This window comes from Peromyscus californicus, unplaced genomic scaffold (genome assembly GCF_007827085.1).
Source record: "Peromyscus californicus insignis strain IS unplaced genomic scaffold, ASM782708v3 Scaffold_23__1_contigs__length_62951481, whole genome shotgun sequence".
Classification (NCBI taxonomy): Eukaryota; Metazoa; Chordata; class Mammalia; order Rodentia; family Cricetidae; genus Peromyscus; species Peromyscus californicus.
The window spans coordinates 39,542,885-39,562,106 of NW_026294534.1; the positions used below are offsets into that span (position 1 = coordinate 39,542,885).

The 19,222-nt window shown below is 40.5% G+C and overlaps 1 protein-coding gene across 1 annotated transcript in view; it reads right to left on the minus strand.

Moving 5' to 3' along the window:
- Positions 1 to 19,222, minus strand: part of Tenm3 (teneurin transmembrane protein 3) — a 2,633,929-nt gene that overhangs the window by 415,169 nt on the left and 2,199,538 nt on the right. The window contains 1 exon segment of the mRNA XM_052752285.1: positions 14,027 to 14,305. Coding sequence (XP_052608245.1) covers positions 14,027 to 14,305 — 279 coding nt within the window.

Consider the following 19,222-nt stretch of genomic DNA (forward strand, 5'->3'; position numbering starts at 1 on the left):
ACCTTGGCTTCTGAATTCCAAGTTCCAGTCAGCATTTGTCATGGGCCATCTCTATACAAGGGCATGGATTGCACAAGGCTCCATACCAGGACATTATGAAGGACATGGACTGCACAGGGCTGCGCACCAGGACATTATGAAGGGCAGGGACTGCACAGGGATACACACCAGGACGATATGAAGGACATGGACTTCACAGGGCTGCACACCAGGACAGTATGAAGGACATGGATTGCACAGGGATGCACACCAGGACAATATGAAGGACATGATTGCACAGAGCTGCACATCAGGATGATATGAAGGACAAGGACTTCACAGGGCTGTACACCAGGACAATATAAAGTACATGGACTTCACAGGGATACACATCAGGACAATATGAAGGCCATGACTTCACAGGGATACACATCAGGACAATATGAAGGACATGACTTCACAGGGCTACACACCAGGACACTATGAAGGACATGACTTCACAGGGCTGCACACCAGGATGATATGAAGGACAAGGACTTCACAGGGCTGCACACCAGGACACTATGAAGGACATGGATTGCACAAGCTGCACACCAGGACAATATGAAGGACATGGACTTCACAGGGCTGCACACCAGGACAATATGAAGGACATGATTGCACAGGGCTGCACACCAGGATATGAGGCCTTTCAGCATGGCACCTATAGTCCTTTGGAAGTAGATTTCCTTTGTATCAACTTTTAAACTATCAAACGTTTTGTGTTTGTTAAATTTGTTTGTTTGTTTTTTGAGACAGGGACTCACTGTGTAGCCCTGGCTGGCCTAGAAATCAACGTGTAGGTCAGACTGGCCTCCAGTTCACGAAGATCTGCTTGCCCCAGTTTCCCTAGTACTGGGATTAGAGGCATATGTCACCACACCCAACTTAACTACCAACTTTAATTTCCCAATGCTTCCCCCAAAGACTATTCCAGATCTGGAAGTTTCCTTACAAAGGTAAAGTAACTTCCCCTAGCCTTTCCAAGCATGTGTTTGTTCTGTTTTCAAATGAGCATATACTACTCTACTGCTACCTTTGAACGTCCTGCCCAGACTTAACACATTTGGAAAGCCTTTCCTTCCTACATCTTCATTACTTCCTTACCCCGCATTAGTTCAGCAATAGATTTTATCTGACTGCCCTGTCTTCTAATCATCTCCTCTTTGGACAGCCCAGCATCTCTAAGCCCAGAAAGATGAAATTAAAAACTATATTTTGTGCCTCAAAAATCTCTCAACATATCTCATATAAGGATATTCAAAAATATATTGAATATATTGTTTTAAAATGTTTAATGCTTTTCTTATTAACATAAAATAGATTTCAACAACCATTTTTGACATGGTATCTAATGTCCATAAATCTATATATTTTAAAGGTTATAAATTACAGTTAGTGGACAATTGTGTATTATCAATATATATATATATATATATATATATATATATATATATATATATATATTACAATTGGCACTGTAAGACTGCTAAGAAACTACCAAACCTGAATTTAGTGTCTTAAAACAATTTACAGATCTTAACAATCTTATTTCATCTTTTTGCAAGGTTAACAACAAAAGTCTGAATTAGCGTTTCACTTAGACATCATAAAGTATTCCCTAATTAAACTGAATGACATTCACAAAAGTGGGCTGAATAGATAGAAAATAAATTACTGCACCACACGGTACATTAAAAATTGAAACATATTAAATGTTTAAAAAGATGCAGCAAATTTGAAAACGTGACTGTTTCTAAACTAAAGGAAGCCACAAGTAAGTATCATTAAAATGGGTAGATTTAAAAATTTCTTATGAATTCTTCATATCAAAAAATATCTGAAGCAATAAGAAACTGAGGAAAACATTTGCAAGGCATTAGCTTCTTAAACATTCACAGAGACAAAGGCTAGTAAGGCCATCTTATAAACACAAACCACTTCCAATTTAATAAGAAAAAAGAAGTACATCCACCCCTGTCTATATCCATTTGTGAGTAGATGATCATGCATACACACACACACACACACACACACACACACACACACACACACACACACACACACACACACATACTTTGTGGGGTTTTTCCTGACAGTTATGCATTAATGGCAGAGATCTTGCTCACAGTGTTACTCTTGCCTGCTTTAAGCTTTTCCTTTATTTAAGAAAGCTACAGAAATGAGTCGCCTGTTCTGAGTTGGATTAAACACAGACTTTCTTGGTAACGTGAGCCTCTAGTAATTAGTATGCAGTTGTTGATACAAGGCAGAATCATGCAGACTTGGGTCCCCTAGATCTGCTCAGTGCTAAGTTCCTTTCTATTTTGAGCTGGATTCACTATTCTTTATCGTTGTGAGACTTATGCACATGTCTGTGAGGAGAAAGCCCACAGTGAACAAGAGGTATGTGCGTGTGTGTGTGTGTGTGTGTGTGTGTGTGTGTGTGTGTGTGTGTGTGTATGTGTGTGTGTATGTGTGTGTATGTATGTATATATGTGTGTATGTGTATGTGTATGTGTATATGTATATGTATATGTATATGAAAGGCCTGCTGCACCTGGACCTGAGTCATGACGACCACACATATACAGGGGGGTAATGCAGAGTCTCTGCCCTGATGCCCTTTTACCTTTAGGTTTTGGTAGGTCTTGAAGACCCATTGCTTCAGATAACCGAATCGAATAATAAAGGCATGACTGAGAATTCACAAAAGAACACAAAGTTATACACATACATGAAAAGATCGTCAGCACATGTTAGAAAACGAACACAAACGGAAACAAACTGTAAGACACAGTTTCATCTGCCAAATGGCCGGGAATCTAAAGCAGGGACACTTGTCAAATGCCTTGTGGGAAAATCCAGTTTCCCGTACTGTTGACAGGGGTTGAGAAGTCTGTTTTCCAGGCCATCCTGACAGAGTGAATCAGAAACCTTAGACTTCAATGTCTTTGGCTCCAAGAATTTATTCTGTAGTAATAGCAGGATGAAGAGCAAAGACTTTGGAATGAATCGAGCATATTTTCTCTCATTAATTTGTTAGTTTCTTTATGTACCTAAACTGACAATAAATATAACATATAATATATGTTACGTAAGTGTATAAAATACATGATATTTTAAAATACGTGCAGTGTAGAATGAGTAAATCAAGCTAATCACATATGGAATATCTCAAATGTCAGTTTTCAAAAAGAGAATACATTGATACTAATTGCAGTGCCCATATTGTATAATAGATCTTTAGAACACGTTCTTCCTGAGTGAATTTTTTTTTCTTATCATTTGGACATCTCCTCACTGCCTTCCCACACGTAACTTACAGTGGTGAAAATTCAAACAACCTGGATGGCTGATGGGGTGGGGCTCATCAGTAAATTACTACAAATCACATCGTGGAAACGGTTTGCGTTAGAAGTGCCTCTAATGCCACGGAGGATCTTAGCTCAAAAGGAAAACGGAAATTTTCTTTCTTGTTTGTTTTTCAGAGATGCATTTAATGTATTTGATTCCTTTAACTCTCTCTCTCTCTCTCTCTCTCTCTCTCTCTCTCTCTCTCTCTCTCTCTCTCTCTCTCTCTCTCTCTCTCTGTGTGTGTGTGTGTGTCTGTATACAGGTGCCAATGGAGGCCAGAAGAAGATGTCATTCCTTTGAGCTGGAGTTATAGGTGGTTGTGAGCACCCTGGTGTAGGTGCTGGGAATTGAACTCAGGTCCCCTGGAAGAGCAACACACTTTAAACTATTGAGCTATCTCTACAGCCCACAATTTTTACTTAAATATGTGTGTGTGTGTGTGTGTGTGTGTGTGTAGAATTGTCAACCTCTAATTTACTATACCAGTATAATCCCTGATGACAATAATAAACATCTGTCCTTATACCCACAGGTAAGTGTCGTTCTCATCCTCTATCAAGGAAACTTCTCTTTGAAACAGACAGAAGCCATTCTAGAAAACCACAAATAATCAATATGCCAAGCTGTGGAGCCCAGCTCCAGTGGATAAATCTACAAAACACTCCTGCACCTATGGCTCTGGGAAAACTGCAGAGGGGGGTTGGAAAGACTACAAGCACCAGAGGATCAGGGAATTTGCTGAGGGACTGTCTCCTAGTAACATCAGAAGTTGTGCCCATAAAGTCTCACCAACATGACTTCCCGAACATGAGCTGAACAAGACAAGGATGACACCAATGGACATGCCAGAGTGGACGGGGAAAAGAACATGCGTCTTCAACCTTATACAAAGAACTATAGGTAACTAAGGAAAGCCAGAAGAGGGTGAGGTAGTTTTGCCCATGGAAGAGCATACAGACTGGTTGTTCAGTGTCAAGTGGTCAGCCCTAAGAATACAAATAACATCATATGGATCAAACAGGTTATATTTAGAACATATATGTATATATATACACACATGTATGTATATATGTGCATGCAATAACAATACATAAAATAGAGCCTATGAATTTGAAGGCAAGTGGGGAGGAGAGCCTATGGGAGGGTTTGGAGGGAGGAAAAGAAAGGGAGAAATGTAATTATATTATAATCTCAGGAAAGAGAAATACAGACACATACAAAGGGAAAAAACGTGTAAATACAGAACGGAGACTCATTCAACTATCTCAACGTCTGCGTTCTGTCTAATGACCAGGTCAGGTTAAGCAAGCAAAAAGATGAATGGGGAGAATTTCAGAAGTCATAATGTTTTACTCTCGCACTCACTCATGGCTCCACTTTCATCATGCCTGTCACACACAATCATTAACTGGGGTCATTAAGACATTATAAATAGTGGCTAACGCTTTAAGAATTTCTAGGGATTATCAGAAACCTTACACTCCAAATCGGCTCCTTTGAACTGCTGGGCTCACCGATAAGCACCGTTTGTGCCCCGCCTAATCCATGGTGGTACTCCAGACAGAGTAACCCAAGACACAATCCATTATAAGGAAATGTTTCCTCCTTGTTTTCTGACGCAACTGACGTTTTCTTCAAGCACGTTCAAATCCCTTAGGAACCTCCATCTGCTATATGTCAAATTTTTAAGATCTCATTTTGAACTTCAGCATTGCGGATAAGCAATTCAAAACACTAAATTCCTCCATCTCGATCATTTTGATTGTGATCAGTTATGTTTCAATTATTGTTTCTCAAAGCCAAACTTTCAATGTTCAAATAGTAATCACCATTCTGTTTCTTTAAATAGTTTATTTTTAGTTTTCTTTTTTTCTTGGAAGTAAGTAGGCTTTTTGGTCCTCATCTCATGGTGTGTGTGTGTGTGTGTGTGTGTGTGTGTGTGTGTGTGTGTGTGTGTGTAAACACAGCTTGGTCTCAGGGACATTTGATTAAACTTAAAATATAATTATATAATTTTATGCTCTGTTAAGTATTCATTTTGTTTTTAAGACACAACTTTCAAAAAGCACGCACAAAACCAGCCAGGAGTAGTGGCTCACACCTGCAATCCCAGAATCTGAGAGCCTGAGGTAAGAGAAGAGCTGCAAGGTAGAGGTCAGCCTTGGCTACATTCTGAGTTCTAGTTCCCCTTGAGCTAACAAGTGAGATCTTGTTTCCAAAAAAAAAAAAAAAAACAAAAAAAAAAAACCCCAAATAGAAAAAAAAAATATAAAATCAGCGGCAGTTACAAAGGTAGAAATACTAATTTTCTATGTATAAACTTACTCTTAGGGCAAAAATCACTAAGGCACAGAAACATACACATATATGTTTGCATAGATACACACGCATATCTTTATATATTTTTTTCACCATTCACATAGGCATGCACACACCCACACACATAAACAGAAGGATCAAGAAAAGAACAAGAAATCCTCTACAGACCTGGGGTAACATCTACTGATCCCGAAGTCTAAGACCCAAAGCCAAGGCTACCCATTTTCCCTAGACTCTGAACATGTAACTAGTTATACAGTTGCATAGAACTACTTAAAAGAAAATATCGGTTTTCAATAAGAACGGACTTCCTCCCTAAATCTTTGGATGACCCACTGTCTCAGGTCCAGCAGATACCATCGGTTTCTTTACTGCATGGAGTTCCCTTTCACAGAATTGCTACCCCAAATAAACAGAAGTGTATCTTTCTTTATAGCCAACATCGATAAAATTATCCACACCAAGTCCTGTATAAAGACAAATGTCTCAAGCCTTGAAGAACTGAGCTATGTAAGCCTACAGTTCTACATCACAGTCTATCGTGGAAGGAAGTCAGGGCAGGGACTCACGCAGGCCAGGGGCCTGAAAGTGGGAGCTGATGCAGAAGCCATGGAGGAGTGCTGCTGACTGGTCTGCTCCTCATGGCTTGCTCAGCCTGCTTTCTTATAGCACCCAGGATCACCATGCAGGGGTGACACAAACCACAGTGATCTGGGCCTTCCCACATCCATCACCAGACAAACAAATGTACCACAGGCTAGCCTACAGGCCAATCTGTTGAGGGCGTTTTTTTTTTTTTTTCAATTGGGGTTCCCTCTTCTCGCTGGTGTCAAATGTATGTAACACTAGCCAGCACACATTTTCCTTCACTGTTTTGTGTGTCTTGGGTTTCTAAGCCTATGTTCTGATGCCACTTGCCCCTTTCTTTACGAAACGGTCTCTCCTCTCCTGCTCCTATCCTTCCTGGTAACCATCTATCCTTGTGCTGACATTTGCGTCGCATATTTTGTTGTCCCAACACTTACCATATTAAAATCCAATTACATGTCTACATGCCTATTTGTCTAACTAGGCTGGGAGCTTCTAGGGGTCAAGAACTACATCTTACTCACTTTTGCTTTTCCAACACTTGGTACAACAGTCAGCATTTATTATTCATTGAATGAAGATGTAGTTGCTAAATAAGAAATAGAATCAATAAGTCACATCTAGACTTAATTCAATTTGCAGTTTCTGTGTGACTCAAAATAATAATATTTAAAGTCAAGGTAATAGTCATCAGACATTCTTAATTGCTCCTTCCTCGAGTGTATATGCATTTGCATCTATTTCAATATGCATTCAAATGCTTATTACATTTATTTTATGTACAGACTACTCATTACAGAAAAACCATCACAAGTCAACCAATGCATTTAAGAAAATCACAGTATAGTAAAACTAGCTCATCCAGACTCCTCACCAAATAACATACAAGATTTTCACATAGGATATTGCATATCTGTGATATTAATAAATGAAATTGCTATGCCTTGCCTTGAGAAGATTATTCTTTAAATAGCACACAAAAAAGTAGTTAGTTGCTCTTCAAACACTTGACTACACTCAAAATGGCAAATAAACTGAGGTTCTATGACGCTAACATTTATTTTTTCTATTTCAGTGATAATTATACCCATAAACCTGATTCAGCATTCACTGCCACTGAATTCATTAATTAAAACAATTTCACTGCTACCACTGGGATTTCTCAAGGATATCAAAAACACATTCAAAAATCAAAATAGCATACATCATCAGTTTTAGTACGTGCTTAGTATGCTCTGCTTTGATTTTCAGCTCTGCCGCTGTAAGAAGGTTCCAAATTTAAAGACAAGGAGCTTATCTCCTGTATAATTTTCTTTTAACAAAACCATGTAGAATATAAAACGAGTTTAATAAAAATGGCAAGCTCCATATAATGAGTCACCAAACAGTTTCCTGAAAATCTCTATAGGATGGGAATATATAAGTGTATGCAAATATTTAAGTAATAGCAAGTAGAATATCTTTACAATTCCAGTTTTTTTTTTTTTGTGTGTGTGTGTGTGTGTGTGTGTGTGTGTGTGTGTGTGTGTGTGTGTTAGAGATCTGCCTGCCTCTGCCTCCTAAGTACTTGGATTAAAGGTGTGTGCCTCCATGCCTGGCATATTTCTAGATTATACCTAAATCATCACTTCTGTTTTCAAGAGTGACTTAAACCCACCCATGAAATGAAAACATTCATTCTTAAATGCAAATGATAGCTTTTAGCCAAAGCCTGGCAAGTTGCAATTGAAATTATAAATGTATACCCACCCAGGAAATTCAGTTATTTCGCGTACTGGAAACAATTGGACTCTATTTGACATAGCAGCACCCTGACTCTGAGCTTGATTTAGTGAGCACCCCAGCACACTCTGTTAGCTGCGTGTGACATACTTGAGCACTGACATAAAATGCAAAATAGAATTTGCAATGGGGGGGGCACACCAGAATTGACCACTCCATTGCAGAAGAGAGCGCCTCAATTCTCACAACCAATTTTCTTTCCAACAGATGCTTGTGGGTAAAGATGGAGGAATGGAATCAGTCTAGTGCACACGACCTGCATCTGCCTTTGCGTTACCTTCAGAGAATCCAAACACTCTTCCCTGTGTGCAGAGTGTCTGGTCACTCACAGCATCCCAGGCTGGTGACATCCCAGGCTGGTGACATCCCAGGCTGGTGACATCCCAGGCTTATGACATCACAGGCTGGTGACATCACAGGCTGATGACATCATAGGCTGGTGACATCACAGGTTGGCGACATCACAGGCTGCTGCAATGCCACCAGCAGTTTCTCCCAAATGCTTGTAAAATTTAATTGCTAATGTAACGGCTTATAGACCCGTCTCTTTCCTCTCTCTTACCTAGATACAGCTGTTCAGGAAGAGAAGAAATTGCTCTACCCATGCTTCTAGAGAACCTATTTGGTCCAAAATGGTCATTTAAAATGCAAAGTAGCTCAAACTCTCTATTGAGAGAGGACATAAACAGTATCATAATAATGACTTATTAAATTGGTTGAAGGGACATACCTATTTTTCATTTTAAAGTATAGTAACTCAACTTTTAGACTTTCTTTCTATACAGAAAGTTAACTTTCAAAATACCCATTTCAAAGGACAAGTAAAATTGGTTCCTCAAAATGTATTTTTTTAGCTGTGCAAAGCAAGTGTCTTCTACATAAAAAAAAAAAAAAAGATCCTGCCTTACAGTTATACCCTCATTGTGAGTCCAATTAGCCCTTAATACTTCAGTATCACACACAATTAGTGTGGCTTTAGCCGGGTCCTGCAATGGGTGTATTGCTAAGACGCCAGGTGAGAAAGAAAGTCTTATGGGAATGATTTATTTTATTGTGTGAACTGATGAGCATCAGTTAAATGGTCTTTTAATTGACTGGCTGTCTAAGTAACATGCCTTGGAGGGAAACACTACTTTTGAAATTTCCTTTGGCCAGGAGGGGAAGGAGCAGGCTGAAGTCTTTGAAGTCTATGGCCATCAGACTAATTATCAGCGCCATTCAATGCACATTCATTTAATTACAGTAAATTGAAAAAGATGTGGGGTTTCGAAGGAAAATAAGAGAGTCAGTAAATGGTGACAAGGAATTACAGACTATGCAGATCATCAGAGGAGACTGCGAGTCCTCTTGTTCTTCTTCTTACCAAACCCTTCCACACTGTATACGGGAGGAGAGTAAGGAAGAGGTGGATTGGAAGTCAGGAGCAAAGGGCGGAGCATTTACTGTGGACCAAAGCCAGGCAGACACTTGATATCGCTCATTCCATTTAAGTCTCATCTTCATTCGAGGATATTATTTTCCATCTTTATAAACAAAAATAACAGCACACACTCACTTATAGCCAAGTCCTGTTCTAACCACAATATAAACTCAGTGAAGCCCAATATTGTCTTATCCCAGTGAACTGTGCATTGCTCGCTGTTAGTTCAATTTTACTCAGGTAGATGCCATAACAAAAAAGGTTAAATGATTGCCCCAGGTCTCAGAACTGGAGGCCCAGGGGCCAATAAGAAACCTTCCATGAAGGTTCTCTAGGCTCTGAATCATGATGAGGTGGAAAGTAGGGTCAACTCCCCCTGGGTTGCCTGACACCGAAGATCATCCTTCAAAGATCACCCCCTCCTCCCAGGAACTCCAAGAGATCAGCAGGACAAGAAAAAGTGAGATTAGGGACCCCTAAGAAACCACTGGCAGCTGAGTTGATCCAGGAGCAGGCGGGGTACAAAGCACTGGCCTATGAATGACACAGATGACACAGTGGTCAAGGATGGGGGCGGGGTGCAGATGTGAAGAAGATCTGAACCCTGACAGCTGAGGTCTTCACTCGGGCAGTTTCTGCCATACCGCACTGCTGGCCAACTAAGACAAACTGCCGGGTCTACTGCTTAATGCTGGGAAATGAGGTCCATGGGAACAGTTTTAAGGCATAAAGTCCTCTGTTCCTGACCTTTAGATAGATATTCAGAATCAAGATCAGATTAGTGGGAATTAGGTCGGGGTCCTTCAACCACACATCAGAGGGACTAAAGAAGTCTAAAACGATCCAAAACCACGGGTAATTTTACCTTTGATTTGGGTGCCCATCACATTTATTTTCTAACCTTCAAGGGCTTCCTTTGCTGGAGTGGCTGGTAATAGGGGGGTCACGAATCACCACCGTCCAGTGTGTACCGGTCTGCAAGGCAGTTGACCTCTAACAAGGACTGCAACCCCAGAGACCAGTATGTCAAGAAAGGACTTCTCCCACATCCCAAATTTGGAATTCCACTGAAGCTCCATACACTGAAACTTTTTTCCCCTCCCCTCCAAACTCTCTGGAACTGTGAATTCCCATGGCTGATGAAAAGTTAGTTTAGGAAAAGAAAATAGAAAATAGAAACACTCTCACTTGTTTTGAATCTCTGAGATCTCTTCCAACAGTGAGGTGTGTGGCAGGGTCCTATGGTCCTTGATTCTCACAGGATGACCCAGCCATCAAAGTCACATCAGCGTTGTGGTAGCTCTAGCACCTCTTTTTATTTTTAAATTATTTATTTAGTTTATGTGCAGTGATGATGTTTTCCCGCATGCATGTCTGTGTCGGGGTACCAGATCCTCTGGAACTAGAGTCACAGACAGTTGTGAGCTGTCATGTGTGTGCTGGGAATTGAACCCGGATCCTCTGGAAGAGCAGCCACTGCTCTTAGTCACTGAGCCATCTCTTCAGCCCCACTCTTAATGTGAACTGGTGGCCTCTGTGTCAACAAATAAATGAAATCTGCTCCCCTTTAGTGACTAAACTTTTCTTTGAAGTTATACTAGAACATCAGGCACTCAGCTTGCATAGCTGTACCAACATCTTGTCCTAAGGAAAACAGCCTCATTCACAGTATTTCCAGTGATGAAGACGGGCAGTGGAACCTCCCACGTTAAACTCAATGAAAACACAGCCCTGTCTTGGTCCTCAGGTGGTATCATTCTGATGATTTATTTTACAGAAGTGTTCCAAGTTCTCATCTTTATATTGTAGAATATTTTACACACACACATACACACACACACACACACACACACACACACACACACACACACACACACACTAATGACTAATGGCTGATATCTAAAGCCAGTATAAAAACCGAACAAAATTAGATAATGAATAACTGAGAAATCAATGAAATGTAAGTGGGAGATCAATAGTCTGTCCAAGTCAGAGTAAATTAAAACAGCCAAGGAGAGCAGAATCGAGTTGTTTTTGGAATTTTATGTTAGAAATATTTGACTAAAGGTAGTAATGAAAGTTAAAAAATATAGTTTTAAGGATATTATTTATAAAGGTGTTAAGAGGACTTGTCTAGGACAGGACAGATAGCTCTGTGGCTACAAACACTGGCTGCTCTTCCAGAGGACCGAGGTTCGATTCCCAGCACCCACATGGGGACTCACAACTATCTGCACCTCCAGTTCCAGGGAATTCAATGATGCCCTCTTCTGTCCTCTACAGGGGCCAGGCACACATGTGGCTCCCAGACATGCATGCATGCAAAGCATCCATACACATGAAATAAAATAATAAAAATATTTAAATGACCTGTATATAATTACAAATTTTAACTTACCTTAAAGTAGCCAAGGAGAAAAAAAAACATTTTTTTTTTTTTTTTTGCATCAGGGGAAAAAAAAGTCTTCATCAGCCTTATTTGATTTCACAACCCATAATTCTAAGGTCTACTACATATCTCAGATAACTGTTCTTCCTTAGACGTAAATGTAATTAATTAATGAATTTTCGCTCCTTCTGAGTAATCATTGAAATTTTAGAACAAATAAATGAATCTGATATATTCTTATGGATACACATATGAAACACATGAACTGGCCAGGTTTCCCAAAGATAACATCAAGTCATTTCCTCTTATTTCCTTCCTCAAAGGGACCTCAAGTGAGGATTCTCAGACCACCAAAATGCTGTTTATAATCACAACCAAATCTTGAAGAAAGAGTAAACACACGTTTAAGTCACCACTATTTAACTGAAAAAATATTGCCTTTGACATTTTCTTCTCTACCCTTAGGTGACCTGTTTCCTCTCACCAAATGCTGCCAAATGTCCAGAGTTTTAATGCAAGGAGAGATTTGTCCGACCGCTGGCAGGCAGGGACACAGAAAAACTTCCAGCTCCATTCTATGTCATATTTTGTTGTGTAGTTATGAAAATAAAGAGGTCAAATGTGATATCTGAGTATACATCTGTAATTGCTCAAGGAGTGGCATGTGAGGTGCACGAAGCAATATTTATTCCAAATTGTAAGTATTTAAGGTTAGTGACTTCTGAGCCCACTAGGAAAATTGATGTAAACACAGACTGGACTGAGGTGAACGGACTGGCCGAGGGAAATGTTGGCGGCATGATTGTAAAACGCATCTCATGAAAAAGAATCTTCCTTGTTTCCTATGGGGGGGGGGGGTGTTGGAATAAAGTCGGACTCCACTGAGAACTCATACTTCCAACATGAAGATACTGAGTGCCTGTTGCTAATTTGTCTTGACTTTGGTTTAATGCATTGGAGGATTCTACACGAAATAAATCATTTCCAATGATTTAAATTCAACTTCTCCACCCCATGAACAGCAAGAAAATGCCTAACCAGCAGTAGGAAGCACCAAGTCACATTATATCTTAGCTGAAACTGAAAACGAAGCATAGATCTGCTCTCCTGTTACATAACCAACTGGCAAAGTTGCTCAATAAATAATAAAGGTGAAATATTCTTAATAAACAATCATCTTTCTTTTCAAACATCCTGCAATTCTTCTGGTTTAATTTTCTCTTTGCCATTTGATGCATAGGATAGATAGCACATTAATAACAGACTGAAGGAAAAGCATGTTCCTCATATTAAAAACCGAGGAAGAGATTTCTTTTTTATTGTCTCTGTGTTAGTGCCGATGTTCCAATTCTTCTTAGGAGCAGTGCTGACTTAAAAAAATTAAGTTTTCTTTTCAATTTATTATTGCATTTTTTTATACTATTACCCCACACTGGCAGTAGGACATAAGGATCAGTAATTTATAATGACATTTTTTTTTAGACCATGCAAAGCTGCTATTTAGACATCCTTAAATCCAATTTTTGTATGTGGACTTAATTGCACAGTAATCCAGTTCCCAAAGACATCAAAGGCCACATTCCCACTCTACCAAGATTGCAATTGCTCTCCTAAGCTAGTAAGTTTAAAGCATGATCAAATTTGTTCTTCAATCACTTGAGCCCTGTTAATAAACTATTCTGTGTGCTCACTCACCCATTCTAAGATTCTGCAATGTCTTTGAGATATCTTCAAGAGGAATCTACAAAGACATCTTTGAAGGCAAGCTGCTCCGGGGTAAACTTTACCAACACTGTTTTCCTATTCCACAGAAGTTAACAGGTGACATGATCCAATATAAGTCAGACATAATCTTTTCTCCCCCACCCTCCACCCCCGGCCACCCCTGTACACAAAGCTGTTTTAAAATACTATTACACACCATACAGTGTTTGCAGAATTTAATAATTTAGCATCAAATATTGATCCCACCACCCACCAGGGGAGAAGTCCCCCCCATTATTCACAAGTATTTCTTGGGCTCTACCACATTAACACAACAAGAAAAAGAAAAGAAAAGAGAGAGAGCATGGGAGCAGGAAAACATGAGTGGCGGTGAACCAGAACACAGAAGCACTAAAGGCCAGCGTAGGAAAGTAAACAGTACCACTTACCGCTCTCACTGTCCGACTTGTTCTCATGCTCTGTGTCAGTCAGGGTGAGGGCTGAGTTGGACCGGCTGGACAGGCAGGAACTGCGGCCCGATTTGACCCCCCTGCCCCAAAGTCTCATGGCATGCTCTGGGGACATCACTGCTTCGTTCTCCGTATCAGCGTCTGACCCTGCACTGATGGAGTAACCCCTGTGAGGGAGCCCCATTTCCGCACAGAACGCCACTCCTCTTCGAGCTGCGGACTCACACACTCCTAACTGCCTTAGGGTAAAATTCTGTCCTAATTAGGGGGAAAGAGAGATAACAACTAGTGAGTATACGAGGCCTGTGTTTTAGTTTCTTTTTCTTTCTTTCTTTTTTATTTATTTATTTTTTTCTTTCAAAAAAGAAAACCTCCCGGAAAGAGAGACACTCAGTGGTCCAGGCTTTCCCCGCTACCAGCCCCAGGAGTTTGCACTGGCTTTGCCTGGCACATGGTCAAGTGGATGCAATTACTGGAAGGGAGGATGGAGGTTCAGTGGGCTGGTGGCCGGCTTCTGTTCAGATCCCTTCTGTCAACTTCAACCCACAAGCACCTCCAGAGATGGATTCATGGCTCGACCATGAACACTTAACACAGAGGGAAAGACTGGTTTCTGATGGTGGAATTTGGCTTTAGCAGATTGTGAAGCAATAGAAACCATCATCTATCCTGGTTTGGGTCCTAACTATGGGATTTTTTTTTCCCACTTACATGCTACTTCTTTGGGTGAAAAAAAGTTTACCTCAGGGTAAGTTACTGCTTCAATAGCAGCAGGAGCTTGGTCATTTAAATTGTATCTTCCCACTCTAACTCAGAAAGCAATATAAACGTGTGTGTGTGTGTGTGTGTGTGTGTGTGTGTGTGTGTGTGTCTGTGTGGGCATGCAGGTGTGTGTGTGCACACATGTGTGTACAGTGTGTGCATACATATGTATGTGTGCATGTGCATGTGTAGATGTGTATGTACATTTTTATGTGTGTACATGGATGTGTAGGTATGGGGGTATTATGTATGTATGTGTGTGTGTGTGTACCTGGACACTCAATGGTGTAACACCTTGAAAATTAGCACCATGCGTTGCAATTAGCTATTTTCCTAAATGTTTTGCTTTAAGAACCACCTGGAAACATCTGTACTGGAAACATCTGTACTGACCAAAGTGAACCAAGGTTTTCAAGTACAGCACACTCTAAAAAGAAAGTGGGAGTGATATGTTTTTAAAAATTAATGATACAATCAGGTTCCCCGAAATAAATGGCTGTGAACTCTGCAAGCCTTTACTAATAAATTGAGCATAATAAAACCTCTGGCACTGCAATCACTTAAAGCAAAAGTGTTTAAATGAGGTGACACTTCAGAACGACCGTGAGTATTAATGACTCTTCCCAGCTTGTATTTGTTTTTGAAATTTCAGTATTTTATGACACTGTGGATAAGGAGAATTCAAAACCTGTTTGATTGTAGAATGTCTACATAAGGCTCTCCCAGCTTTACGCCTTGCCTGTATGAGAGGGTCCTAAATATAGGTACTTCCAGAATCAAATATATATAAAGATGAGTAGTAGGAAAAGACTGATTTAAACACAGCTTCTTTACCAAATCTTTTATGAATATTAAGTATTTATATGACTCATGGTCTTAATTTTCCCACTTCCATCTTATGGATTTACATGAATATTTTAAAGTTAATTTGCTGTTATGAGAAACCTACATTATATTTTTAAGAGAGGGTATTATAAATTATTTGTGATAAAATGGCATGTTGAATCTTCTAGGAAATAAATCAAACATAAAACCCAATATAGTAAATATTTGGTTGTAAAGCCATCAGCCCCCTCTAGGCCCAGCACATTTAAACTGGTGTGGTTAATTGTTTTTATTGCTGTGGTCACATCGAAGTTGGAATCAGTTTTATCTCAGTCAGACTTCCAAACGGATTCTGACAATGACAGTCCTAAATAATGAAAATCGCTGCTACAATTAGCCAGGAATCAAACTGGGCTTATCAGAGAGATGTGAATAAGCACTGGAATCAAGTCAGCACATAAAAAAAAAACCTGCCAAGAAAAAAGGAGAAAGTAAGGGAAGTCGCTCCTCCCAGCCAAAGTGAAGGAAGGCAAACTCCTGGGGTAATTCGGTGTCGCCTGTGTTTGTAACAAATTCCCACAGGTTTTACCTATGGAAGTCGGTAAAAGCAAGGCTGATACCACGCGGAGAGGAAATGGATGTGCTATGGAAGAATTTTCTCATTGCTATTTACTGGTCACTTTTAAAGTGGAGCAAGGGCTCAAAGACACTAAAGTGTTGCCATCAAATATACAGATTTTTCAGATTGGAATACAAGAGAAGTCTTAGAGTCAGGGAAGAAATACCTAGTATATCCTCTGAAACTCTCTCTTATCCTGGGAAATGTCTGTATTCCAGAAAAAAAACTAACAACAACAACAAACAAAACAAGAATTCTCCGCTTCCTGAGCTATAACTTGGAACATGTTTCCAACTTTTCAACCTACTGGCGTCCAGATATAAAATCTACACGGAGAGAAAGCAGAAAGCTACAATCCTTAATTGCTCTCCAGGTATAAACATAGCTCACCATGCAGCTAAACATCCCACACTTCGTATCCTCGTGAAAAAAAAAATACACACAACCCAAACTCCAGAATTCTCTGACCCTTTGCAGTCAGTAACTCACAAGAACTCAAATCTCTTTAGGGCTAGTTCTAAAATCTAAACTATAAAGCAAACAGGATAGGAGGAACCTCGGCTGGGGTTTCTTCCACTGACTCGAAAAGTTTATTTTTGTTTACAGAAGGACGCTGAACTTGACTTCAGATACATCTAGGTTAAAGCCACCCACGAGTTCTGCTAAGGTCTTTTTTCCTACCATGTTTTACATCTGTCAGAGTGTTCAGGACCTGACCTAGGGGATGATGCTTCGGGGCTGGCGACATGCTCAGTGGTGCAGGTCTTGCTCAACATATGTGAGGTGAAAGATAGAAACGCACGCGTGTGTGTGTGTGTGGGGGGGGGGGGGGGAGGATGGTTTATGTAAATGTGAGAAAAATCCCTTAAAATATACTGGCAAATGTAGTAATCATAGAGGGACCTATAGCTTAAGGATTCCCTTTCAAACCGTCTGCAAACAGTCCCATCACCAACAAAGCTGGCGTTTAGGTCAGTAGTCTGCCGTCACTGCAAGATGTCTCCCCGAAGAACTGCTCCCACACTTCCGCTGTTCAGTCTTCTCTTGGGCTAGGCAGTCCTGACTTTTTAGGATCTTCTGCTTGAATGTGATCACCCTTGGGGGGGGGGGACACCTAATCATTAAGCCGGAGTAATCAGTCTATCAAATTATTTCCCATGACCTAGTGATGTTTGTAAGACAGGCTATTCTTAAAAAAAAAAAAAACAAAAAAAAAACAAAAAACAAAAAAAAAAAAAAAACCAAAAAACCAAAAAAACGCACAGCCAGTTTTGGCAAACAGGGGAGAGGAGAAATGTTCCTGCCCGGGAGAAGGGGCAGCTGCCAGAGACGAAAGAGCTGGCACAGTCGGGTTGAGCTGGCTTTGTCTAAGGGAAGAACTGCGGGCAATAAGAGGAGCTGGTGCATAAGAAGCCACCAAAGACAATTCCGTGAAGGAGAAACTCTGGTGAGACGTGGAGAATAAGCCTCAGCTTTGTGAGACAAAGACTTATTAGCCTTTTGGTCTTTGCAGTAGTTCTAACAGCATTAATTTAACTGATCCTTTTGCCTTTCACAGTCCCTATATTAACTGTTTGTCTAAAATTGGCAAAAAAAGTATTTATTTTTATCTGCTGTGCTTTGAATTTTGGTAACCTTGGTCAGCAGGGCCAACAGCAGATCTTCCCATTATAATTTGAAACAGGGCCAAAACAATTGTAGCAAGAACAAAGTACACCTGAGGGCGGAATGCGCTGTGATTTACATGCAAAGTTCGCTTGGATTAGATTAGCCAATTCTGTTTTATGATACTCATAAACTGAAAAATCTCTACAGGAAAAAATTGAATAAATATAGCCAAGGCAGGTTGCATCACTTTAAAATAATTTTATACTTAAAAAAAAAAGGAATTGGGACAAAGTAGACAGGATGGTCTAAGAACAAACATGGTAGCACAGCATTTATGCCTTAAATAAATGAGGGGGATCAGGAAACAGGGTTAGCCACACAGCCTGTCTTCCTACCTCTTGAAGTACCTAGAACTTAGTCAAAGCAGGGAGGGACTTTCCTAAGAATGACACTTGAAAATAATATGGAAGAGAACAAGGGGCGCAGGTGATTCTCTCTCTCTCTCTCTCTTTTCTCTCTCTCTCTCTCTCTCTCTCTCTCTCTCTCTCTCTCTCTCTCTCTCTGTGAGTGTGTGTGTGTGTGTGTGTGGCTGTTAGATGTTTTTACTTGTTTATTTTGCTCTCTGTGTGTGTGTGTGTGTGTGTGTGTGTGTGTGTGTTTTAAAACAGGGTCTCAATAGCCTAGGTTAGCCCGGGACTCACTACAGTTTCATAATGAGGGTGACCTTGATCTCCGATCCCCCTGCCCCCACTCTTCCCAAATGCTGGCATTACAGGTGTGCAACACCACTGAGTTTGACGTGGTGATGAGGACTAAACTCAGGGCTTCGTGCATCCCAGATAAGCAGTGAGCCAATTGAGTGACACGTAGTGAGCAGCTCTGGGGAGGTGCAATTCCCAATGGATGCACTGTGCACAATTCAATATATTTTAGGAGATTCGCAGATTTCTGTAACTACGAACAAATCAATTTGTGAATGCTTTTACTATCCCCATGAAAGACCCCCTCATTATCAGCCATCTCATCTCTTCTGCTAGCACCCTTCCCTCTCCTCTTCCTTGGCAACCACTCATCAACTTCCATCCGTACTGATGCCTATGTGAGACATCGGAGAAGACCCTACAGTGTGTGCTCTCCTGGGACTGGCTCGCTTCACTGAGCACTGTATTTTTCCATTGCAAACATGGGCATGAGATGGCTCAGGAGTTATAGAGGTATTTGTCCCAAGCTTGACCTGAGTTCCATCTGTTCACCCCAAGTGGTAGAGGAGAGAACCAATCCCTGAAAGCTGTCTTTTGACCTCCACATTCACACCTTAGTACATGTGTGCCCACCCCCACACACAGCACACACAAATAAAT